At 40.6% G+C, this 26192-nt stretch overlaps 1 protein-coding gene across 5 annotated transcripts in view; it reads right to left on the bottom strand.

The window, feature by feature from the left end:
- Window positions 1–26192, bottom strand: part of Dock3 (dedicator of cytokinesis 3) — a 401182-nt gene that overhangs the window by 99172 nt on the left and 275818 nt on the right. For all 5 annotated transcript variants that reach the window (XM_057766540.1, XM_057766539.1, XM_057766538.1 and 2 more), the window contains exons 19-24: window positions 25744–25841; window positions 24263–24346; window positions 22627–22727; window positions 18900–18981; window positions 7002–7172; window positions 2759–2951 (exon numbers count right to left, since the gene is read on the bottom strand). In XM_057766540.1, the coding sequence (XP_057622523.1) occupies window positions 2759–2951; window positions 7002–7172; window positions 18900–18981; window positions 22627–22727; window positions 24263–24346; window positions 25744–25841 (729 nt within the window). The remainder of the gene's footprint in view (window positions 1–2758; window positions 2952–7001; window positions 7173–18899; window positions 18982–22626; window positions 22728–24262; window positions 24347–25743; window positions 25842–26192) is intronic.

The following is a 26192-nucleotide window of genomic DNA, read 5'->3' on the forward strand; positions in this document are numbered from 1 at the left end:
AGGCCTGGAGACAAAAGGCCTCCTGCTACAAACCTAGTGTTCATGTCTCTATCAAATTCATACATTGAAACCTAATCTCCAATGTAACAGCACAAGAAGTGAGGTATTTTCTAGTGATAAGGTCATGAGGGCCTTATCCTTATGAATTAAATTAGTGCCTCATCTCCCCTTTGAGACAGGGTCTCATTATACAATCTGCCTGGCCTAGAACTTGATATGTAGACCAGAGTGGCTTTCAACGCACAGAGATCTGTTGGTCTCTATGTCCCAACTACTGAGATTAAAAGCATGTACTCCTTAAAACGAGATCTCAGAAAGTGTTCTTGCTCCTCCTGCAAGGTGATAAAACGGAGAAGAGAGATTCCTATGAAACAGGAAGTAGGTTTAACTAGACATCAAGTCTACTGGAACCTTGATCCTGGACTTTCTAATCTTTAAAACTACAAAAATTAAGTATTTGTGCCTCTTTTCTTTTTTGAGACAGCTTTCCATTTAACCCGGGCTGACTTCAAACTTGCTATGGAGTTAAAGATAATCTTTATTTCTTTTTTTAACTTTTTTTTTAATTTAATTTTTATTTAATATTTTAGGATTATTTAACATTTTTTTTTATTGAAAAAAAAATTTTCCGCTTCCTCCCCGCCTCCCATTTCCCTCCCCCTCCTCCCGCCCCTCTTCCCCTCCCCCCACTCCTCTTCTCCTCCCTCTCCAGTCCCAAGAGCAGTCAGGGTTCCCTGCCCTGTGGAAAGTTCAAGGTCCTCCCCCTCCATCCAGGTCTAGGAAGGTGAACATCCAAACTGTCTAGGCTCCCACAAAGCCAGAACATGAAGTAGGATCAAAACCCCGTGCCAACCTCATTAGTGATCAGAGAAATGCAAATCAAAACAACTTTGAGATATCATCTTACACCTGTCAGAATGGCTAAAATCAAAAACACCAAGGATAGCCTTTGCTGGAGAGGTTGTGGAGAAAGGGGTATCCTCATCCATTGCTGGTGGGACTGCAAACTTGTGTAACCACTTTGGGTGAAATCAGTGTGGCGGTTTCTCAGAAAAATGGGATCAACCTACCCCTGGACCCAGCAATACCACTCTTGGGAATATACCCAAGACATGCCCTATCATATGACAAAAGCATTTGTTCAACTATGTTCATAGCAGCATTATTTGTAATAGCCAGAACCTGGAAGCAACCTAGATGTCCTTCAATGGAAGAATGGATGAAGAAAGTGTGGAATATATACACATTAGAGTACTACTCTGCGGTAAAAAACAATGACTTCTCGAATTTTGCATGCAAATGGATGGAAATAGAAAACACTATCCTGAGTGAGGTAACCCAGACCCAAAAAGAAAATCATGGGATGTACTCACTCATAATTGGTTTCTAGCCATGGATAGGGGCCACGGAGTCTATAATTTGTGATCCTAAAGAAGCTAAACAAGAGGGTAAACCCAAGGAAAAACATATAGTTATCCTCCTGGCTATGTGAAATAGACAAGATTGCCGGGCAAAATTTTTTTTTAACTTTTTAAATTTATTCTTTAACTATTTATTTATTCATTCATTTTTTTTGTCATGCATCTCCATCCCATTCATTTCCCCATCCCTTTGAATCCACCCTCTGCCCCTGCAGCCTTCTCCCCACCAAAATAAAATGAAATTTGACAGAAAATTAAAGAAGTAAAAAGAAAAAAAAAAAGAGAAGGAAAAAACAATCTCATCATGGAAGCTGCAGTGTGATCCAGTGAGTCACACAGTAAACGCTTTTATACATCTGTCTTTACTTGCCAGTATATATTGCAAAGAGTCTCGAGACCTCTGGTTTCTTCTACACTATTGATGCTGGGCCCTCACTGAAGCCCCTCTTGTTTATCCTGCTGCTGCCCTGTGCTCGGGAGATCCCGTAGCTTTGGGTCTGCAGAACCATTCCTTTGACTGCTCCAGCAGATCACAGATGGTGATGTTGGGATGGGCCGACTCATGACCCTGACTCTGGACCTGGGTAGCTGCAGCGTTGGTCATCCCACCAGCTTTCCCTTGTCCCCACCACCAAGGTGAGCTCTTATGCACTGCCCTGGCTATTTTACCCCTTGTAGTAATGAACAAGGATGGGGCCAGTTCTCCTTCTTTCAGGTCCCCAGGGTTGGTTCTTCTACACCTACACCTTCTAGACCAGCTCTCCTGTATTGCTCAGGCATGGCTAGGGGCCACTCTCATACGTGCTGCAGCTGATGAGGGTCAGGGCCAGCTCTCCCACTCTTTATGACCTCAGAGCCAGTTTTCCCAAATGCCTCAGGTGTTGATGGGGGGCATGTTTCCCCTGTCTATGCTGCCACATGACAGATAAGAAATGGGACAGTTCTCCCACGCACACAACTTTGGGGCTGCCTCACCTACAACCTTTATTTTCATGTTCTGAAAATAAAGCAAGTGTCCTCATGTCCAGATTTACACACACACACACACACACACACACACACACACACACACACGTATAACATTTTACTGTCACAGCATGAACAGACTAACACAACACCCTAGGAACACGCCCTAAGGTATGGGCTCTTCAAAGCAAATTGTGAAAGAAGCAGTGGGTCTAGGTCTTCGTTGAATTTCTCACCTAGTTTACTAAAATATCTACACTTTAAGGCTCACTGGCTTCTTACATAATGATTGTTAAACTGTTACTTTCATCAATTTTAAACTTGGCTACCACCCTGGAAGGGAAGAAATAAAATATGACTCTTGAATTTACCGGAGAAAGAAAACAGGCGACTGTCCACTGTCCTGGCAATGGACTGCAGCTTCACCACATCCATTGACTGTCCGATGTGCACAGTGCTAGGCATGCTTCCCAGGGTTCCTCTCACAAACTCTGCTACCTCTTGCACGGTAAACATTTGCAGCAACTCGTCAAAGATAGTGGGGAAAGAATTAAGTAGTGCAGCCTGTGGGAGCAAGTAAAGCTGTGGTTAGTTTAAAGTTAGGTTTGTGCTTATCTGGTATGTTCAAAGGTATGTGCTGAAAGAGTTTCAGAAGGCCCTACAGCATCCCTGACTTGAGAGGGTTCTTCCCTGGCCTTTGACTCTACTCTTCCCTATAGCACTCTTGGAGCATAGGGAAAGAAAATCCAAAAATTAAACCAAGAAATTTTACTAGGGCTCAGGCCATTTGAGGCTTTCAAAATTTGCCAAGTATCTGAAGATGAGAGAAGGAAGGACGAAGAGAATTTTGCACAATGTAGCATAAGACAAACAGTTATTTTTCCTCATAGCATAGATTTAAACTTTTAATATTTATGATTAAGCTCTTGACTTCTCAAGTTTAGTTTCCAACTCAAGCCAGAAACCTCTAAGAAAGGGAAAAGTAACTGAAAGTTGAGTGCTTTTAAGCTGTGCCTGCTGGACTCCATCAATAGCAGTAACCCAGCTTTAAGAACTAGACCATTTTCCAGGGATAGTGATGTTCGTATGTAATCATGTCATCTGAAGAATACATAATTTTTTCTCACATGTGATCTCTGGCAGTCTCAAGTATAAATTCAAAAGTATGGGAACATATGTATTCATTTAGTTATAAACTCTCGAGGGCTATTGATAACATTGACTTAGAATTCAGTGACTCTGTTGGCCCAGGAAGCGAGAAAACACATGTGCACATGGATCTGAGCTCTGGAAACAAGATGTGGTCTCTTAAGAAAAATGTAATAACTTATTTTATTGAGGTGGGGAAAGCATGATGGCATTAGTAGTTTTATTTGTTCATTCATTTGAATCACACTTATTTATTTAGTGGGGAGCACATGCTCATATGGAGGGCAGAGGACAGCTTATGGGAGTTGGTTATCTTATTTCAGCATGTGGGACCTGGAGATCAAACTCAGGTCGTCAGGGTTGGCATCATGAGCCTTTACCTGCGGAGCCATCTTGCTGCCTCAATCTGATAATACTGATCCATAATTTTTGAGAGGCAGAACACTATAGGAGAAAAATAATAGATTTTTAAATTAGACACATATGAGTTCAAATTCCAGCTTTAAGCCAGGTGTGGTGTTTCATGTCTGTAATTTTAGCTATTGAAATTTAGGCAGGAGGTTGCAAGTTTAAGACCAGCATGGATAACACAATAAGACTCAATAAAAATAAATAATTAGTTTTATCATTTGTCTGCTATATGCTTGATGAATTGCCATAATCCTTGGTTTTTTCATTTATAAAATGGGTATGACGCTATTATTGGCATATGGAAAAATTGGGTGCATTGTTTTCATCAGAGTTCTAGAACACAACAGGTCTTCAATAAGTGCTATGTGCTTTGTATGCTAATTATCAATTTGTCAAAGTCTAGGATCACCTGGGAGATGGATGCCTTTGAGAGATTATCTTGATTATGTAAACTGATGTGGGAAAACCATCTTTATTGTATGCAGGACTATTCCTTGGGCAGGGGATCCCGAACTGCATAAACAAAGGGGACTGAGCCACAGTATGCATGCACTACTCTCTGCTTCCTGACTAGGGACGGAACGAGGAGCTGTTTTAAGTTCCTGCTGCCTTGACCTCCACTGCGATGAACTGTATGCTGAACTGTGAGCAGAACAAAACACCTTCTTCCTTAAGTTGCTTTTGTGACAATACTTTACCACAGCAGCAAGAAAAGAAGCAAAAATGAGATGGCTCCTATTTTCTTCCTGTATTTATTAAAAGAGCCATGAAGGAAGCTTTTTGTGCTCCTTAGTCTTCTTATACCACTAATCCAAACAAGATTTATGAAGAAAAATAGAAGCGACACTTTAAGAACAGAAGGTAACAGACTACGTTTAACAAGTGAGGTGGAGTTGGGGGAAGACCTTTTTCTTAACTGATTCCTCAAGCAGTAGATAATGGCATAGAGTGAATTTACACCATGGGAAAGCCGGCATTACTGTCTTTTATGTTAAGGCCAGATTAAAGTGTGAAATTCATATGAAATCTGTCTTCAGACTAATAAATATCAAGAAAATAGTTTTACAGCAGTTGAAACTAGTATACACGCATATAGGCAATTCAGATAAAAAGAACAAAATGGGGGGGGGTTAATTATGTCATACTCAGTAAGAACACTGTAGCTGATTTCTTTCCTTAAATGGTGAAATTTCCTACAATTATGCACCAGAACAGAAAGACACACTCTGACAACTTCTGATAGTCATGATTAATGATAAAAGTCTGATTCAACAGCAAATTTTCCAAGAGTTCTGGAATTCATCAAACATATGCTTGGTAGCATAGAACCAAATTTGAACCCTAAACATAATTGAATTGATACTAGGACTACCAGGTCTAAGCTATCTATCCTTATATTTTTCCCAATAACCCAAGGGTACAGCAGATGAAACACACAGTGTTTGACCAGGAACAAAAGCTGGTTCTTCAAGAACAATTTGATAAGTGCATGTATCCATGCCAGGATCACCACTGTTTGTACAAAGCATTGACAAGTACCCAGAAAGCATGTCTACCCTGCTCTGTTAGCTACCTTCAATCACCCTGTAACTCTTTTTGGAGAGAGAAGCTGCATGTATCCTTGGCCCCTATTAGAAAAAACAGATAAACTGGGGAAAGCCAGAGAGAAAAAGCAGTTTCTTATGGCACTTTTAAAGTGAGCTCATAGAAGGAGTTTCCTTAGAGAGACTCTTGAAACCTTGAGGATTCCTTTATAGCATGTAGCTTCCAGATGATCACCTGTTCTTTGGCCAAGAAACCTACAGACAATTAATTGGCATATAGAGACAACATAGAAACAAGACAAATAATAGATTAAAAAACTAAGTTTAGAATAAAGTAGGACAAGGCTTAAACATACAGGCTGACTAATAGCACATGCAGTCATTGAGGGGAGGCATAAAGAAGCTATCTGATCTTTGTTGACAGCTTTTGGCATAACTGGCTTCAAGGAGTCAAAAAACTATAATCCACTAGGTAAGAGCTTACTAATTTGATAAGAGAAAACCACAACCCTTATGTGTATGGAATAATGAATGTTTTATTTATTATAGCACAGGTCTGCCTGGTAAAGGTAACAGATTAGCTGGTTAGGAAATTTTCAAAGGAGAAAGGAAATTTCTTTCTAACACTGATATTTCTGATAGAATCTAGCTCTAATTCTTAGTGCATTCAGTTATTCCTATTAGGTTTCAATTTATCTCATTCTTAACATTTGTAATAGAAAGTTATAATAAAAATTAACTATGAAATAAAATTCCCTATATATTTTAAATATCCTCCATGAATATAATGTTCATAACAATTATAGTATGGTAATTAGCAAACTTGGTCTAAAGAGAGTTCATAATAACAAAGTTCTGCTGCTTTTCTAGTATAAAGACACTAAGCTCTTTCAGACCTCATAGCTGAGGCAAAGTTGGCTTTCCTTTGTTCTACTAAGTATTTACTTGTAATTCACTTCTTTCCCAACACAGAGACTCTTGTCACAGTTTCATCAACTCTAGAAATCAAAGAAACCACCTGCTAAAATGAAGAACCCTAGCAGCAGCAACACCTCCCTCCACAGGAGCTATAGTCCCAGAATGGGACTCTCAATAGTAAGGCATGGATGGAGGAGGCTTTTTTTGGGGGGGGGGGTTCTACCTCTCACGACTAAACTACTTGCTACTAATGAGCGGTTCAGAGAAGAGCGGAAGCCACTGCGTTCAGTTATGTATCCACTGGACACATCCCCAGGCTCTGCTGGTTCCAATCCAACAGTTACACAGATGGCCATGACTAAACTGAATGGGCTACAAAACCAAGCCAAGAGTCAGGAATCTCAGAAAGGGACTGGCCGAGAAGAGCAGAAAGTTAATGAGGGAAAGGAGATCAAAAGGCTTGGGGAAAGAGTAATCAGACGTTATTATACATGAAATTATCAAAGAAGTAATTTAACTCAGGAAATTCCCCAAATAACACAACAACAATAGCATCAAGAAATCCCACACTATTTCCCCACAGTCCACAGACCTGAGTGAAGAGGAGTGTTTCCGAGTTTCTGCTGTCCAGACTCAGCACAAACCGAATGGACTGAAAAAGTTCTTGGATGCTAGACCGGAACTGTTCCTCTTCCATCCCACAGGTGGCTCTTGAATACAGGATTCGTGACTGCACAATGAACTTGAAAAGGTATTCCAGGGCCTAAAAATGTAGGAGGAAAAGGAATGGTGAGACACTGCAGATGGCTAGGAACTCAAGTAACAAGAATGTAAGGACAAAGAAACAGAAAAAAAAAAAATCAGGTGACAGGTGATTCCAGCTATGGATGGGCATTTTATTCCTAAAAATCTTTTCTCAAAATTCCAAACTGTCGCTTTCACTAAGGCTACCAGCCCAGAGCAGTGAGTGCCTGACTAGAGGGCAGGCCTCAAGGTCCCCGCCAGGGAAAGCGGGCCCCTGCTGCTGGGGCTGCAGTCTCTGCTGTGATCTCCTGGACCTGCTCTGCCTGTGCCCTACTTCCCTTTGTCCCTGGCTCATTGGGGCATCCAGGAGTTCCTGTGTAGGTGCCGAGAAGTTTCATCTGGACGGGTCATTGGAATACCACGCATCCATGTTTTGGTGTTGAGGAGTTCATCTGGAAGGGAACGGTTCCTGCCCCTACACTGAGGAGATACACCTAGAGAGTTAGTCACAGCAAAGTCTGGTCCAAGACATCAGGCCTCTCCTGGCTCCATTTGAAGGAAAAGATGGGCAGGCGCCAATGCAAGAATTCCCCCAACAACTTGAAAGGCAACGTGACATCACCAGGATCCAGGAATCCCGAAATGAGAAGTGTACACCCTAATCCAGAAGAATTAGAAGAATTCGACTCAAAAGTGAATTTTATGAAAATAATAGAGGACCTTAAACAGGAGGTGAAAAACTGCCACAACCAATTAGAGATTACAAACAAAAAGGTAGAGGAAATGAATAAATCTCTCAAAGATACCCAAGAAAACCAAGAGAAACAAGAAAAGGTAATCAAACAGGTAAGGGAAACGGTTCAAGACTTGAAGAACGAAGTGGAAGTAATAAAGAAAACACAAACCGAGGGAAGGATGGAGATGGAAAATTTGAATAAACGAACAGGAACTACAGAGACAAGTACCACCAACAGATTACAAGAGATAGAAGAAAGAATCTCAGACACTGAAGATACCATAGAGAAAATAAACACTATCATCAAAGAAAACAGCATAACCAACAAATTCTCATCACAAAACATTCAGGAAATCTGGGACACAATAAAAAGACCAAACCTAAGAATAATAGGGATAGAAGAAGAAGAAGATCTACAGCTCAATGGTCCAGAAAATATATTTAATAAAATTATAGAAGAAAACTTTCCCAACCTTAAGAAAGATATTCCTTTGAAGGTCCAAGAAGCATACAGAACACCAAATCGACTGGATCAAAAAAAAACATCTCCTCGTCATATAATAATCAAAACACAAAACATACAGAATAAAGAAAGAATATTAAGAGCTGCAAAGGAAAAAGGTCAAGTTACCTATAAAGGTAAACCTATCAGACTTACACCTGATTTCTCTATGGAAACCATGAAAGCCAGAAGGTCCTGGATAGATATACTGCAGAAACTACGAGACCATGGATGCAAGCCCAGACTACTATACCCAGCCAAGCTTTCATTCACTATAAATGGAGAAAACAAAATTTTCCAGGATAAAAACAAATTTAAACAATACGTAGCCACAAATCCAGCCCTTCAGAAAGTAATTGAAGGAAAATCACAAACCAAGGAGTCCAACAATGCCCACAATAACTCAGACATCTAATGACCCTTCACCAGCACAACTTGAAGAAGGGAAACACACAAACTCTACTACCAAAAGAAGGAAAGAAAGAAAGAAAGGAAAAATGACCGGAGTTAACAACCACTGGTCATTAATATCACTTAATATCAATGGACTCAACTCACCTATAAAGAGGCACAGGCTAAGAGATTGGATACGAAAACAGGATCCAACATTCTGTTGCTTACAAGAAACACACCTCAACCACAAAGACAGACATCTACTCAAAGTAAAGGGCTGGGAAAAGGTTTATCAAGCAAATGGACCTAAGAAACAAGCAGGTGTGGCCATACTAATTTCTAAGAAAGTTGACTTCAAACTAAAATCAATCAAAAGAGATGGAGATGGACATTTTTTACTCATAACAGGAACAATTCACCAGGATGAAGTCTCAATCCTGAATATCTATGCCCCTAATATAAAAGCACCCACTTATGTAAAAGAAACGTTACTAAAACTCAAGGCAGTCATCAAACCACACACACTAATAGTAGGAGATTTCAACACTCCTCTCTCACCAATGGACAGGTCAATCAGACAGAAACCTAACAGAGAAATAAGAGGATTAAGGGAGGTAATGAATCAAATGGACTTAACAGACATCTATAGAACATTCCACTCAAATAAGAAAGAATATACCTTCTTCTCTGCAGCTCATGGAACCTTCTCGAAAATAGACCACATACTCGGTAACAAAGCAAACTTACACAGTTACAAAAAAATATCGGTAACCACCTGTGTCTTATCAGATCACCATGGATTAAAGTTAGAATTCAACAACAATGCTATCCCCAGAAAGCCTATGAACTCATGGAAATTGGACAGTCAACTACTGAACCACACCTGGATCAAGGAAGAAATAAAGAAAGAAATTAAAGTCTTTCTTGAATTCAATGAAAACGAAGACTCAACATACTCAAACCTATGGGACACTATGAAAGCAGTGCTAAGAGGAAAGTTCATAGCATTAAGTGCCCACATAAAGAAAATGGAGAAAGCACACATTGGAGACCTAATAGCCCACCTTAAAGCTTTAGAAAGAAAAGAAGCAGACTCACCTAGGAGAAGTAGAAGACTGGAAATAATCAAATTGAGGGCTGAAATCAACAAAATAGAAACACAGAAAACAATCCAAAGAATCAATGAAACAAAAAGCTGGTTCTTGGAGAAAATCAATAAGATTGATAAACCCCTATCCAAACTAACCAAACGGCGGAGAGAGAATACGCAAATTAACAAAATCAGAAACGAAAAGGGAGACATAACCACAGACACAGACGAAATTCAGAGAATCATTAGATCTTACTACAAAAACCTGTATGCCACAAAATTGGAAAATGTAAAAGAAATGGACACTTTCTTAGATAAGTACCATATACCAAAGTTAAACCAGGACCAGGTGAACAATCTAAATAGACCTGTTAGTCGCGAAGAATTAGAAGTTGTTATAAAAAACCTTCCCACCAAAAAAAGCCCAGGTCCAGACGGCTTTAATGCAGAATTCTACCAGAACTTCCAAGAAGACCTAATACCTATACTCCTTAATGTATTTCACAATATTGAAACAGAGAAGTCATTGCCAAATTCCTTTTATGAAGCTGAAGTTACTCTGATACCAAAACCACACAAAGACACAACCAAGAAAGAGAACTACAGGCCAATCTCACTCATGAACATCGACGCAAAAATACTCAATAAAATACTGGCAAACCGAATCCAAGAACACATTAGAAAAATTATCCATTATGATCAAGTAGGCTTCATCCCAGAGATGCAGGGCTGGTTCAACATACGAAAATCTATCAATGTAATCCATCATATAAATAATCTGAAAGAAAAAAACCATATGATCATTTCATTAGATGCGGAAAAAGCATTTGACAAAATTCAACATCCCTTTATGATAAAGGTCTTAGAGAGATTAGGAATACAAGGGTCGTTCCTAAATATAATAAAAGCTATTTATAGCAAGCCGTCAGCTAACATCAAATTAAATGGAGAGAAACTCAAAGCTATTCCACTAAAATCAGGAACACGACAAGGTTGTCCACTCTCTCCATACCTCTTTAATATAGTGCTTGAAATTCTAGCAATAGCAATAAGACAACATAAGGGGATCAAAGGGATTCAAATCGGAAAGGAAGAAGTTAAACTTTCATTATTTGCAGACGATATGATAGTGTACATAAGCGACCCCAAAAACTCCAGCAAAGAACTCCTTCAGCTGATAAACACCTTTAGTAGCGTTGCAGGATACAAGATCAATTCCAAAAAATCAGTTGCCCTCCTATACACAAAGGATAAGGAAGCAGAGATGGAAATCAGAGAAGCATCACCCTTCACAATAGCCACAAATAACATAAAATATCTTGGGGTAACCCTAACCAAGGAAGTAAAGGATCTATTTGACAAGAACTTTAAGTCAATGAAGAAAGAAATTGAGGAGGATACCAGAAAATGGAAGGATCTCCCTTGCTCTTGGATAGGGAGGATCAACATAGTAAAAATGGCAATTCTACCAAGGGCAATTTATAGATTCAATGCAATCCCCATTAAAATCCCATCAAAATTCTTCACAGATCTTGAGAGGACAATAATCAACTTTATATGGAAAAACAAAAAACCCAGGATAGCCAAAACAATCTTATATAATAAAGGATCGTCTGGAGGCATTACCATCCCTGACCTCAAACTCTATTACAGAGCCTCAGTATTGAAAACAGCTTGGTATTGGCATAAAAACAGAGAAGTTGATCAATGGAACCGAGTAGAAGACCCTGATTTCAACCCACAAACTTATGAACACCTAATTTTTGATAAAGGAGCTAAAAGTATTCAATGGAAAAAAGAGAGCATCTTCAACAAATGGTGCTGGCAGAACTGGTTGTCAACGTGTAGAAGAATGAAAATAGATCCATATCTATCACCATGCACAAAACTCAAGTCCAAATGGATTAAAGACCTCAATATTAGTCTGAACACACTGAACCTGATAGAAGAAAAAGTTGGAAGTACTCTACAACATATGGGTACAGGAGATCACTTCCTACGTTTATCCCCAGCAGCACAGACATTAAGGGCAACATTGAATAAATGGGACCTCCTGAAACTGAGTAGCTTCTGTAAAGCAAAGGACACTGTCACTAAGACAAAAAGGCAACCCACTGACTGGGAGAAGATCTTCACCAACCCTGCAACAGACAAAGGTCTGATCACCAAAATATATAAAGAACTCAAGAAACTAAACTTTAAAATGCTAATGAACCCAATAAAAAAATGGGGCACTGATCTGAACAGAGAATTCTCAACAGAAGAAATTCAAATGGCCAAAAGACACCTAAGGTCATGCTCAACCTCCTTAGCGATAAGGGAAATGCAAATTAAAACAACTTTGAGATACCATCTTACACCTGTCAGAATGGCTAAAATCAAAAACACCAATGATAGCCTTTGCTGGAGAGGTTGTGGAGAAAGAGGCACACTCATTCATTGCTGGTGGGAATGCAAACTGGTGCAACCACTTTGGAAATCAGTGTGGCGATTTCTCAGGAAATTTGGGATCAACCTACCCCAAGATCCAGTAATACCACTATTGGGAATATACCCAAGAGATGCCACATCAAATGACAAAAGTATCTGTTCAACTATGTTCATAGCAGCATTGTTTGTAATAGCCAAAACCTGGAAACAACCTAGATGCCCTTCAATGGAGGAATGGATGAAGAAAGTGTGGAATATATACATATTAGAGTACTACTCAGCAGTAAAAAACAATGACTTCTCGAATTTTGCGTGCAAATGGATGGAAATAGAAAACACTATCCTGAGTGAGGTATCCCAGACCCAAAAAGAGGAACATGGGATGTACTCACTCATAATCGGTTTCTAGCCATAAATAAAAGACATTAAGCATATAATGTGTGATCCTGTAGAAGTTAAATAAGAAAGTGAACCCAAAGAAAATCATATAGTCATCCGCATGGAGGGGGGGAAGTAGACAAGATTGCAGGGCAAAATCTGGGAACTTGCGGGTGAGGTGGCAGGGGGCAAAGGGGAAATGGGATGAGAAATATGAGAAGGGGAGGATGGGAGGAGCTCGGGGGATTGGGATGGTTGGGATATAGGAAGGATGGATACGGGAGCAGCGAAGTATATATCCTATCTAAGGGAGCCATCTTAGGGTTGGCAAGAGACTTGACTCTAGAGGGGTTCGCAGGTGTCCAGGAATATGTCCCCAGCTGGTACCTTAGGCAACTAAGGAGAGGGAACCTGAAATGACCCTATCCTATACTGATGAATATCTTGCATATCACCTTAGAACCTTCATCTGGCGATGGATCGAGGTAGAGACAGATTCTCAATTTGGAGCAACGGTCTGAGCTCTTAAGGTCCAAATGAGGAGCAGAAGGAGGGAGAACAAGAGCAAAAAATCAGGACCACGAGGGATGCACCCACCCACTGTGACAGTGGAACTGATTTATTAGGAGCCCACCAAGGCCAGCTGGTCTGGGACTGAATAAGCATGGGTTGATTCCGGACTCTCTGAGCATGGCGGTCAATGAAGACTGATGAGAAGCCAAGGACAATGGCACTAGGTTTCAATCCTAATACATGAACTGGCTCTGTGGGAGCTTAGCCTGTTTAGAAGCTCACCTTCCTGGACATAGATAGAAGACCTTCGTCTTCCCGCAGGGCAGAGAATTTGGACTGCTCTTCAGTATCGAGAGGGAGGGGGAATGGTGTGGGGGGAGGAGAAGAGGAGTGGGGATAGGGGGAGGGAAGTGGGGGGAGGGGGCAATATATGGGAGGAGGGGAGGGAAATGGGAAACGGGGAGCAGGTGGAAATTTTAATTAAAAAAGAATAAAAAAAAAAAAAGAAAAAAAAAATTCCAAACTGTCACTAAGCAGAAGCTGTCTGTTTACTGACAGAATTATCAAATATTTTTATAACCATTTTCTAGGATCTGGAATGAAGAGATCGCAGACAGTTATTCAAAGAGTTAAAGAACATTCACAATTTAAAGAAAATTTAGCTGCTGCTTCTTCTTCTTCTTCTTCTTCTTCTTCTTCTTCTTCTTCTTCTTCTTCTTCTTCTTCTTCTTCTTCCTTCTTCTTCGTCTTCTTCTTCGTCCTCTTCTTCTTCCTCCTCCTCCGTTTAAGGACAGAAAATGCAAAACCTCAAAGGCAAGGATATAAGCTTAGCTATTCTTCTTCTTTTTTTTTGGAGGCAGGGTCTTGCTGTGGCCCAGGCTGACCTCAAACTCACTGTCCACCTGCACATCCTCTGGAGTGCTAGGATTAAAGGTATATGCCACCACACCTGATGATTCTACTCTTGAGTTTACTTTAAGAAGGAAAGGGTTTTTAAGGAGTGTCCTGAAACTTTACATTACAGGTGGGGTCTGGGTCTGGGATAGGGACTTCTGCCTTCTTACTGAAGGACAAAGAAGTCTGGAAAAGTAGTCGTAGGTTACACAGCAGTTTGTGTACCTGACACATCTCCTCTCCAGTTCCTTACAGCCATGACATCTGCCATTAACAGTTCAGGAGCAACATAGAAGACAATGTCCTCAAAAATGACTCGAGAGCAGAATGTGATTCTGATGGATCTTTGCAATTTGTGTGATACTTATCAACACAATAATTCTTCTTTAAGAGAATAGATTCAAGCCTCAAGACTGTTTCCTAATTAATTATATTATCTCAGATAATGGAAAGGCAAAAACATTGGATTAAAAAAAATTCATTATTTGCAGATGATATGATAGTGTACACAAGTGACCCCAAAAACTCCAGCAAAGAACTCCTACAGCTGATAAACACCTTTAGTAGCGTGGCAGGATACAAGATCAATTCCAAAAAATCAGTTGCCCTCCTATACACAAAGGATAAGGAAGCAGAGAGGGAAATCAGAGAAGCATCACCCTTCACGATAGCCACAAATAGCATAAAATATCTTGGGGTAACTCTAACCAAGGAAGTGAAGGATCTATTTGACAAGAACTTTAAGTCTTTGAAGAAAGAAATTGAGGAGGATACCAGAAAATGGAAGGATCTCCCTTGCTCTTGAATTGGGAGGATCAACATAGTAAAAATGGCAATTCTACCAAGGGCAATTTATAGATTCAAGAAAATATTTTCTTATCAGCACTGCTCAAATGTTTAGCTATTTGATTTTCAGTCAGAAATGACTATAAGAGATGTTCTAAGAAATATTCACTGGTTTCAGAAGGACAGAATCTAATAGCAAAGTTGCTCACATTTTTCACACATGATGGCTTAGTTCTCTTAAAACAGTGTGCAAGAAACACAGGATTGTGTCAATGAAAGTCCTGTGCAACCTGGACAGAGGAGAGAAAAACAAGCCCACTTTACCATTACCACCTGTTTTTCCCCTTCTCACTCCTGAAAACCAGCTTGCTACCTCTGAGACCCCAAGACAGATTGCAGCAGAAGTAAACGGTACATCTTAGGGAATTTGTTCAAGATTCAAGGAGTTGCTCCTTGAATCTTTTTGGAGAATGTTTGGAGAAAATGAAACATTTAACTGAGGCTAAAGCAGCTACCCTGTCCTTTTCTACTCAACAAATTTGAAAGGAGACTGTGAAAGTTCTTGTAAATTCTGTCTGTCTGTCTGTCTGTCTCTCGTATATACGTGTATGCATACACATCTGTGTGCATGTATAGAGGCTAGAGGAAGACTTCAGGTGTCTGAATTATTATTTTGAGACAATGTCTCTCATAGAATATGAAGGTGGACTGGCAGCAGGCAAGTCCCAGTGGTACTCATCTCTGCCTCCTATAGAGTTGGGGTTACAGGCATGCCTGTGGCCATGCCAGGCTTCTTAGGTACCAGGATTCAAACTCAGGTCCTCATGCTTGCACAGAAGGTGCTCTTGTTTCTCCATTCCCTATTACAACTTTTCTATCACCAAGAAGATACACTGTACCCTTTGCTAAGTGAGTGATATGGCTCAGCAGTGAAAGCATGCTATGTTTATGGAACACTTTGTCAGAGTCATTCTCATATCCCAGTCCACAGATACTTGCTCAGCCATGTTTGTTGCCACTTCTATTCACAATAATTATGGAAGAGAAACAACTTAAAGGTCAGTTAGCTGAAGAATGGATACGAAATGTGGTACAATACACATGGATTCTATTCAGCTGTAAAGAAAAATGAAATAATGAAATTTGCAGGACACACGGATGGAACTAGAAAATCACAGAGTGAGGTAATCCAGACTCAGAAAGACAAACACCACATAATATCTCTCATCTGTGGGATCCCAGTTCTGAGTCATTAGATGTCAGTATGTAACTTAGGAGTAACCACAGAAACCAGGAAAATAAAAAGGAACCATGAGGAGGGATGGCTCAAGAAAAGGAAAAGGTAGCAGGACATGGTGCTAAGGGGGGGAATGGGGAAAAATAGGGAGGGACAGGGAGGAAAGAGAAAAGGTATTTGAGAAAGTCAAACACATTATTTTGTGTTGGCTTAAATATACACACACACACATATGCATGCATGTGAGTATGTGATTGTGTGTATGTTTAATGAAGTTATGCCACGTGGTGGTTTGAATAAGAATGGTCCCCACAGGCTTATATATTTGAATGCTTAGTCATCAGAGAGGGGTACTAATTGAAAGGATCAGAAGGATTAGAAGGTGTGTGTGGCCTTTTTAAAGGAAATATGTAACTGGGGTGGACACTGAGGTTTCAAAAACCCCATGCCATTTCTATCTGGGATGTAATCAACAGCTGTCCATCTGTCTTTCTGTCTCTTTTCTGTAGATCAGGATATAGCTCTCAACTGCTTCTCTAGCACAATGCTTGCCATGCCTGTTTGCCATGCTTCTCACCATGATGATAGTGGACTGTAAATAACCCTCCAATAAATGTTTTCTTTTGAAAGAATTGCCTTGGTCATGGCATCTTCTCATAGCAATAGAAGAGTGACTGCAATATGCCACATAGGGTAATAATGCTTCCCCAACAGTCATAGACTAGCTAATAAAACCTTCAGTACCAAGCATGGGAAATTTCTTTATTATTATTATTATTATTAAAAATTTGCACCTCCTCTCCTCCTCCCATGTCCCTCCCCCATCCCCCCCACTTCCCCTCTCTCTCCCTCTCCAGTCCAAAGAGCAGTCAGGGTTCCCTGCCCTGTGGGAAGTCCAAGGTCCTCCCCCTCCATCCAGGTCCAGGAAGGTGAGCATCCAAACAGAGTAGGCTCCCACAAAGCCAGTACATGAAGTAGGATCAAAACCCAGTGTCATTGTCCTTGGCTTCTCAGTCAGCACCCATTGTCTGCCACGTTCAGAGAGTTCAGTTTGATCACATGCTCCATCAGTCCCAGTTCAGCTGGCCTTGGTGAGCTCCAAGCACGGGAAATTTCCCTTCAAGTTGTTGGTAAAGGAGTCCAAGAGACTCCCAAAACAATATAGGCTATTACTGTTGACCTTGGCTGCCTCTCAGAACTTGAAGATAAGACTCTATTGTTAGAGACAATAGACTTGAAGGAGCCCAGTGCCTTAAATCCCAGTACTTGCAGAGGCAGGCACTATACACTAAATACTTATTCTTACAGTACGTGTAGCTCCCGCCCCTCATAAAAGAAGCTTATTTTGCAACAGATAGAACTATTACCGAAATAATTACATAGTAAAAATGCAAAGAACAACTGTGGGGTGCCCAACTCCAAGTGATACATCTACAATGCAGTCCTTACACCTAAGACTCAGGGAATATCACAGAAGAGGGCAGAAAAATTATAAGAGCCAGAGAATGAGGTGCATGTTGTGAGATAGTGTCTTCTATTGTAGACAGGAAAGATGCAACCATGAAATCTTAGCAATATGGCTTTCTAAACAAGACCTGCATAATGACATGCCAATATGGACGGGTAAATCTTCCAAACTTTCTATAGTACCCTTAAGTAATTAATTAATGAGCTCACACAGAATCTTTTGTATTTAAGTTTTAGGAGATGGGCTAGTCTTATGTATGCTTCTTAGCACCCGGAACAGACAGTAACCATTTAGTGAACATTTGTATGAAGGAGGGAAAAAACCCTTAGATCCTCAGGTATTTAAAGTATGTTCAGAGAGTAAAGGAAAAGTAAAAAGAGAACTGTGACTTAATTCTACCCAGGCTATCTGACACATTGTACTATGTAAGAAAGAAGAACAATACATGACACAGGGCCTATAGTTAGTATAGATGATGTGATATTAAAAGAAGACAGAAAAAGAACAACTTTGATGCTATTCTCTTTTTAATTACTATGTAGAAAGTGTGGAAAACATAATTAAAAGGCAGCTTTTAGGAAAGATAACCCAAGTACAAGATAAGATAGGGACAGATACAGAAAGTCTGGTCTTGCTTTAAGGGTGTTTCCAGAAGACATGAAAGCTTTCTTGAAAACATTTGAAAAAAAAAAGAGGATTTAATTGTTCTTATATGACTCTCTACTGTATGAGAAGAAGTGAATATACTGAAGTTAAATTACAGTGAGGGGAGCTCTCACCATTTGGAGCTACCCAGCAATGAAAAGGAAGCTACATTGTCAGGGAATCTACTCAGGCCAACATTTTGAGGATCGGCCCACAGAAGATTCCAGATTCTTATTAATGTACAGGTTTTAATGTTAGCTTCTTCAAATATCATCATATGATATATCTATCTACTTCTTTCTTATTTACCACAGTCCCAAAACACAATGTTTGGTATCCATCAGTGATTTAATCTTAATTCTAATCAATGTTCTTACCAGTATTAGCTTAGAAGTAGAATCAATATTTGAGTCAGTAGGAAGGCAAACCAATACTATTGGTAAAAATAAGACAGAGGAGGATGGCTAGAATCCATGTTCACTTCTTGCTTCAAGGTAAAATGATCAGGTATAAAGCATAACTGAGGTAGGGAAAGGAGATTACATGGATCACGGCATTCATTCCTGAAAGTAGGTCAGCATACTACAGTTGTCTTGAGCACCATACCAATGACATTACACACAAATGACTGTAGGAATGGCCCCTTCTGGAAGTATGGCAGTTCAGGACATTACCCGCATGGCTTCCTGAATGTGGTCCTGCCGGATCAGTTCTGCTGAGCAGTCCATGTACCACTTCAAACAGCGGATGAGCTCCCTGGAGAAAGAACATTTACAGAATTCCATTTTAATCAAAAGGCAATGAGTCTCAAATTTATATTTAGTCAAATGGAAAATAGCAAAGAACTGTCAAATACGAAATAATATTCTGCTGATGAGCTAAAGTGATGGATCCATCACAGCTGTGGAATTTTCACATTATCTGAGAGCAGACATTCTCTGTCCATAAGGAGCTACAGAATTTTTATCAGTAGTCATAAGCACTCTTTCCCACTCTAGTTTCCCCCCAAACTTAGATTGTATTATGTATTTTTATTTTCTTAAGTTGTAGTATCTCCCGAACATACAACACTAACTAGCACACTGAGTAAAAGTATACTAATGCCACTCCATTCCACACCTCATTTCCCAAGGACCAAGCCACCTCAGAGCAATGAGTTTACTGAGTTAGAAGTATTGCAATGTAAAAGAGCACAGGCTGGTTCGAACTTGTGATCCTCTGTCTCTGCCTCCTTCAGCAAATTCTACCAGCGTGTACCACCACAACCGGCATTATGACACACAATGATGCCTATGCCTTGCCTTTTAGTCTCTAATAGGATGTATCCATGAAATTGTTTTTCTTAACACAACAATTGTACATGAGTGAGCTTGCCCTGAGGTCGTGGCTGTAGGAGAGCTGGCTCTACCCCTTGTCTTCCATGTGGTGATGAGGGTGAGGGAGAGATGCCCCTTCCCCCGTACCCCTTGTCCCCTGTGGCAGGCAAGAAAACTGCCCCTGCCAACTGCAGCACTTAGGACAGCAGGCCCTGTACTTCATCTGGGCAACACAGTAGAGCTGACCCCGATGATGGGTGTGTGGGTGAGCTGGCCCAGAGGACATGAGCATGAGAAATCTGGCCCTGCTCCTTATCTGTCATATGGTGGCATGGGCAAGGGAGAGATGTGCCCCCATTCACACTCCCTAAGGCAGGTGGCAGGTGGGAAAGCTGTCCCTAAGGTCATGAGAGTGAGAGAGCTGGTCCTGCCTCTCACCAGCTATAGCACTCGGTAACACCCTACAACTCACCTAGGCAACATAGGAGATCTGGCCTTAGGGTGTACATATTGGCCAGCCAGACTTGGAAAATGAGAGCAGGAGAACCAGGTTTCCTTTGGCTGCTTAGTTCATAGGGTGAACTGGCTGGGGCAGTGCTGGAGAGTTCACCCTGGTATTGAGGATGCAGGAGAGCCATCTGCTGACCAACCCAGCAACCACCAAGACCCAGGACCAGAGTTATGACCAGAGTTATCCTAGCATCCACCCCATCTGTGATATGCTAGAACACATTGAAGGGGCTGGTCCTGAAGACCCAAAGTTGCAGAATCCCTACAAAGCAATAACAGGATATCCAAGAGGAGCCCCAGGGAGGGCCTAATATCAATGGTGGAGCAGAAACCAGAGACCTCAGAACCAGACCAATGACTCAATGCAATGAACATTTGCAAGTAATGATATGTGGACTAAAGGGTATATTCTGTGACTCACTGAGACACACTACGGCTTCCACAACGAGACTTTTCCTTTTTTTTTTTTTTAAACCTCTTTTCTTTTAAATTTTATTTATTTTTCCTGGTGGTGGGTTACAAAGGTAGAGGGCAGATGGGAAGGGAAAGGGAGATGATTGGTATCAAGATGAATGATGTGAAATGATGTGGGAGTGTCATATATCAATCTGTTGATTTCATTGGTTAAGTAATAAAGAAACTGCTTGGCCCTCATAGGTTAAAACATAGGTGGGTGGAGTAAACAGAAAGGATGCTGGGAGGAAGAGGAAGTGAGCTCAGACTCGACAGCTCTGCTCTCTGGAGCAGACGCCATGCTTGCCTCTCCCCAGCAGATGCGATAAAGCTCCGACCCAGGATGGACGTAGGCTAGAATCTTCCTGGTAAGCGCACCTTGGGGTGCTACACACATGAATAGAAATGGGCCAGGCAGTGTTTAAAAGAATACCGTTTTTGTGTCATTATTTTGGGGCATAAGCTAGCCAGGCAGCCATGAGCCGGGCTGTGGGAAGAGGCCTGTAGCTCCTACTACAGTGAAATACACAAAGAATCAAAAAAGAGTTAAATTGGAAAAGAGAAATTATATGGATACCTACTATTCCATAAGCTAATTAAAAAATAAATTTTAAAAATGAATTTGAATGGAAATGGAAACCTATACAAATGGATGGCAATCCCAGAAGTCATAGGCAATCAAACAAATATCCCACTGATGGATACGACATACCCCCTGTAAGTTGTTGGCCAGGAAGGTACAGAGACCCCAAACAACACAGGCTATAGCCACTGCTCTGTAAACTGGTAAGACCTTATTTCTGAAAATACCACACACCTTGGCTGCAGGACATCAAGCTGGAGCTGAAATGGAAACTCCCTCCCTGCTGACTGTCATGCACAGTGCCAGAAGATGCTATGCAAGTTGCAGAAGTTGGGGACACAAGTCATCAACTGTTTTACCCAGCAGAGGACTTGAAGTGCTATAATGCTAAACTGCCAAACAAGATGTATGCCCACCAGTGTAACAGCATTTTGAGGTTAACCAAGTGCACTCTAATTGAATTGGAGGCCTGTTCCACAAGAAGGAGTTCAATGACTACTACTGTAAGCCTGATTAAAACAGAACCAAAACAAAAACATGGGTGGAGAGGTATTATTATGGCTGTTTTGCTAAAAGGACATGATATCAAACTGCCTCTAAGTATTTACATTTATACCCATACACAAGAGCTACTCTCAATCTTAACCACACAAGCTTCTTTTTGTAAGTGGATGGCACTGAATGCAAAAACTCGCGGCTACTCAAAGTGCTGAGAATAAGTGACTGTTGAGTTCTCATCCCTACACAGGACATCTATATCACCCTCTTTGAGGATCAAGGAACATAAAGGAAGAAAGGGTAAAAAGAATATAAGAGTCAGATGACAACAAGAAGGGCTGTAAAATGTTATCTTCTGGGCATGCCATGACCATTACAATAGTGAACTAATAGCCTCTGCAGTTGCCTGCACTGGGTATGCACAAGACTGGGGCTGTCAACAGTCAGTCAAAGATAGGGGAGGGGTTCATGGGGCCCTACGCCTCCTGGGAAACTACTAGCATTGATGGATGCTGGGCAAAGGGAAGCTATGGGGGTGCTTGGAATCGAGCCTTAGTTCTCTGGCAGAGCACCGAGTGCTCTTAACCAATGAGTCTTCTCTCCAGCTTCCTATTGTTCATTCTTAAAAAGAAAATTCTGATATATGCTACAACATGGTGACTTTGATGACATGGTAAGAGAAACAAGCTACTCTTTTGAGGTACTTAAGAGCAATTGAAATTCAAAGACCAAAGTACAATGTTTTTCAGTAGCTGTGGAGACTGACAAGTATAACTGTTAGATGTTACAGAGTTTTGGTTTGTGAGATAAAAAGAATTTTGGAGATGGATGGAATTCTTGTGATAACTCTATAACAATATGAGTAAATTATTTTAAATCTGAAAATGGTATGATAGCAAATTTTATATTATATATTTTTTAACCACAATTATAAAAGTAACATTTAAAAAGTCAGCTAAATGAATGCTGGCTACAACTGAACTTTTTAAATTTTTGATTTTCTATTCAAATCATATTGTAATAATAACAAATTAAACTTACTTATATGCCAGGGCTCCAGCAAAGTGCTTTTGGATATATGTGTCCATCACAGGTCGGAAGTGGAAATATTTTATGTCTCGAAGCAGGTTAATGATGAACACCTGAGAAGACAGAAAGATGGCCACCATGGTTTAATTAGAGGCCTCAGGAAGATCCCTAGGAGGGAACAGACTCTTGTTCTTCGAGAGCAAACTGTTAGTGTTCCCTATGGGAATTAAACATGAGATTTCCATTATCTATTTTTATGTCTTATTTTTTTCTTTCATTGACTTTCCAATTCACAGCTGTACCTTATCAGCTTGTGCCTATGTTACCTGGAGCCTCTCCATTCACCACAATGATAGAGTCATCAGAGACAGATAATACAATACCCGTGTAAGTGACATAAACACTCAGGTGTTCTACAAAACTTAGAAAAGTGGGCAATTAAAGCCTGTGGAAGGCTGTGCTCTTCCAAAAATGGTCTCATGACTAGGAAGCAATGAAGAAAAGCAAAGCCAGAGAATCATTCTAGCTTTAGCTTCAGTTCTCTATCACTGAGACTGGAGCACCAATTCATCTTGAATAAACAACTCTCCTGTGGGACTGTAGATATTAAACAAAGTGTGCCAAACACTGTTAGCACTCTCAGTTGAGATCAAAGTAAGAGCTGTATGTGCTCTAACTGCTGAGCCTTCTCTCCAGCCCTCAAATCCAATTCTTCAAATTGATCTCAGAGGGATCTGATGGGTAGGCTGGCTGGTTAGTCTTCCTTGGGTAATAATCCTCAGAGCCTTTTTTTTTTTTTTAAATTGAAAACAAGTTTTTGCTAATTCAGTCTAGTAAGTTGATTCCTTTAGATATTTTTGAAGCAAGTAATGGTAATAATTAATGAAGAGCACATGCCCGGCACTTCCTGAATGACCAGGAACTGGAGCTGGATATCCCAGTGCCTAGGGTAGACCCAAACATGACTGGCAAAATAAATAAATGAAATTTTTCCTAATGATGCTCTGCTATATTCATAGATCAGGGTCTAATCCAGTCAACATCAGAGAGGCTGCCTCTATCAGTTGATGGGAATAGATGTAGAGACCTACAGCCAAACATGAGGAGGAGAGAGAACATAGGTCAGAGGTCTCTATCATGTCCCTCCCCTCAGAGCTCAGGGAACCCCCTAAAAGAGGGGGAGGAGGAATTGTGGGAGTCAGAGGGGTTGAGGACACTGGGAGAGCACACCTTCATAATCAACCAAGCAGGGTTCATGAGGCTCAGAGACTGATTTGACAATTGTAAAACCTGTGTGGGTCTGCACTAGGTCCTCTGCATGTATGTTATGGTCGTTGGCCTGGTGTTTTTGGGGGGGGGGACTCTTGACACTGGGAATGGAGGTTTCTCTGACTGTTTTGCCTGCTCTTGGGACCCTTTTCCTCCTACTGGGGTGCCTTTCCCAGTCTTGATGAGAAGGTTTGTGCTTAGTCTTATTGTATCTTCTTGTGCGGTGGTCTGCTGTTTTCTTGGGGAAAACAAGGGAGGGAGAGTGGGTCTGAGGGGGACTGTAGGTAGGGGATTGGGAGAAGTGGAGGGGGGACTGCAATGTATTGTGTGAGACAAGAATAAAAATTTTTTAAAAATCAAAATTTAGGAAATGACTTACCAGAGACTGAAAAACCAAAAGGCCATATTTCTCTGTATTATCGTCCAAAATCACAAAAAGTGTATCTAATATATCCTGCAGAAACTGAAACAATACAAGAACAAAGGGTTCATGAAACTTAAGATTGTTGATACATGGTCAAATTTTCATATAACAATGATTTTTAGCTCCCAGTAAACAACAAAAATCTTGAAAGCATGGCAAAAACCCTCTAGTGGCTGGGCGGTGGTGGTGCACGTCTTTAATCCCAGCACTCAGGAGGCAGAGGTAGGCAGATCTCTGTGAGTTTGAGGCCAGCCTGGTCTAGAAGAGCTAGTTCCAGGACAGGAACCAAAAGTTACGGAGAAACCCTGTCTTGAACCCTCCCCCCAAAAAAAAACCCCAAAAAAATCCTCTAGTACCTGTCTCTACCTAGATAAGGGATAACTAGGTGGACTACTGGGGTTATATATAGCTTAAGGATCTTGCAGAAGACCTATCTAAAGTAGCTCTTCCAATCTGGCAAATGCCAAACTTCTAAGGAAAGAGTGATCACCAAAATATCTCAGGAGAAAGGAAAATGCAGTCAATGAGGACTCTCAATGTGGATAAAAATCTGGCAGTATTATTTGTTGTTAGTTTTATTTTGTTAAGCACATGCCTGTTTTTGAAGTTGCAAAACTAAGGTAGATAACAATGGATGCTTGGAGCATTGAAAAATGAAATCTAATATCTTGTCAATCAAAGCATGTAAATGATACATTTATAACTTATTTCAAAACAATATGAGGTAACTTAGGGTTGTTCCTCCACTTTCTTCAGGAGAGCTTGGTCTACTGTGTAGTATTTCCTGCTGGACTTCTGCATCCGGAAGTGCCTGGTACAATCTCAAGCTAAAACCAACAGGGCAAAGTGCTGCCCAGAAAATTCCTTAAAATACAACTGGAAAAGACTGTGTTTCATTAACTGAGAAATAGCACAAAGATACACAGAGAAAGGATCTATGCTAGAGGGTAAGAAAGAGTTCCTAATATGGACCCCAGGTAAGAAGAAGGTCCACAGGTAACAGCTACATGCGTTAATGGATAGTACTCGAGTGTTTATAATCAAGAGCCCAGGCTCGTGCGTTAGAGAGCTATAAAGTTTGGAAAACGAGAAGGACCTGAAGAAAGAAGAAAACAAAGACAGTCAGACAGCACAGCCACTGGGATTCACTCTGAGAAGATACTTTTTACCACTATTCTTTAATATTATTTCTGTGGGAAGTAAAACAAATCATTAAAATATGGTTTAAATTTAAATGCAATAAACCTTTCCTTGAAAAAAAATAAAGTAGCTAGCAAAGAAACTGGAGAAAACAAAATAAAACAAAAAACCTTAACACTCATCTATTTTGTACTTGGAGAAATGGTCTTAGAGGCTTGCTCGCAGAAATAGCAGGGAAGGTGTTTTGCCCATAGTTTTTCTTCAGACAGTGTGCTTAGACTGAGTGAGAGATATACCTTAACAATTTCTTCCCCACTGACATGCCGCAAGCGCCCGAGGATGTCCATGATCCTATCTGGGAAAGCTTTCCATTTCAGCAGAGCAAGAAGGTCCACTAGAAGACAAACCCAGAAGACAGTGAACCTCATAAAGTTGAGCAAGGCTCAGATTCTTTCAAAGACAAATGAAATCTAGGAAAATAGAACTAGTTGTGACTATAACATATTTAAGTGCCAACAAAAAAAAGCGGGGGGGGGGGGAGCAAAGATGTAACTGTGCACAGTGGATGTGAACCCTAGGAATTACAAAAGCCATGGATAACTTTGTGGGCTATTACTGTTGAGTGATTCTTTCAATTGCAAAAGGAAAAAGAAAAGGTCTTTACTTTGTCATTAAGAAGCAGTCTTGATCTCAACACAGACAAGCAATGTGGAACCAACAACAAAAAACAAAGGAGAGAAGCAAT

The sequence above is a fragment of the Chionomys nivalis genome, chromosome 4 (genome assembly GCF_950005125.1).
Source record: "Chionomys nivalis chromosome 4, mChiNiv1.1, whole genome shotgun sequence".
NCBI classification, from domain to species: Eukaryota; Metazoa; Chordata; class Mammalia; order Rodentia; family Cricetidae; genus Chionomys; species Chionomys nivalis.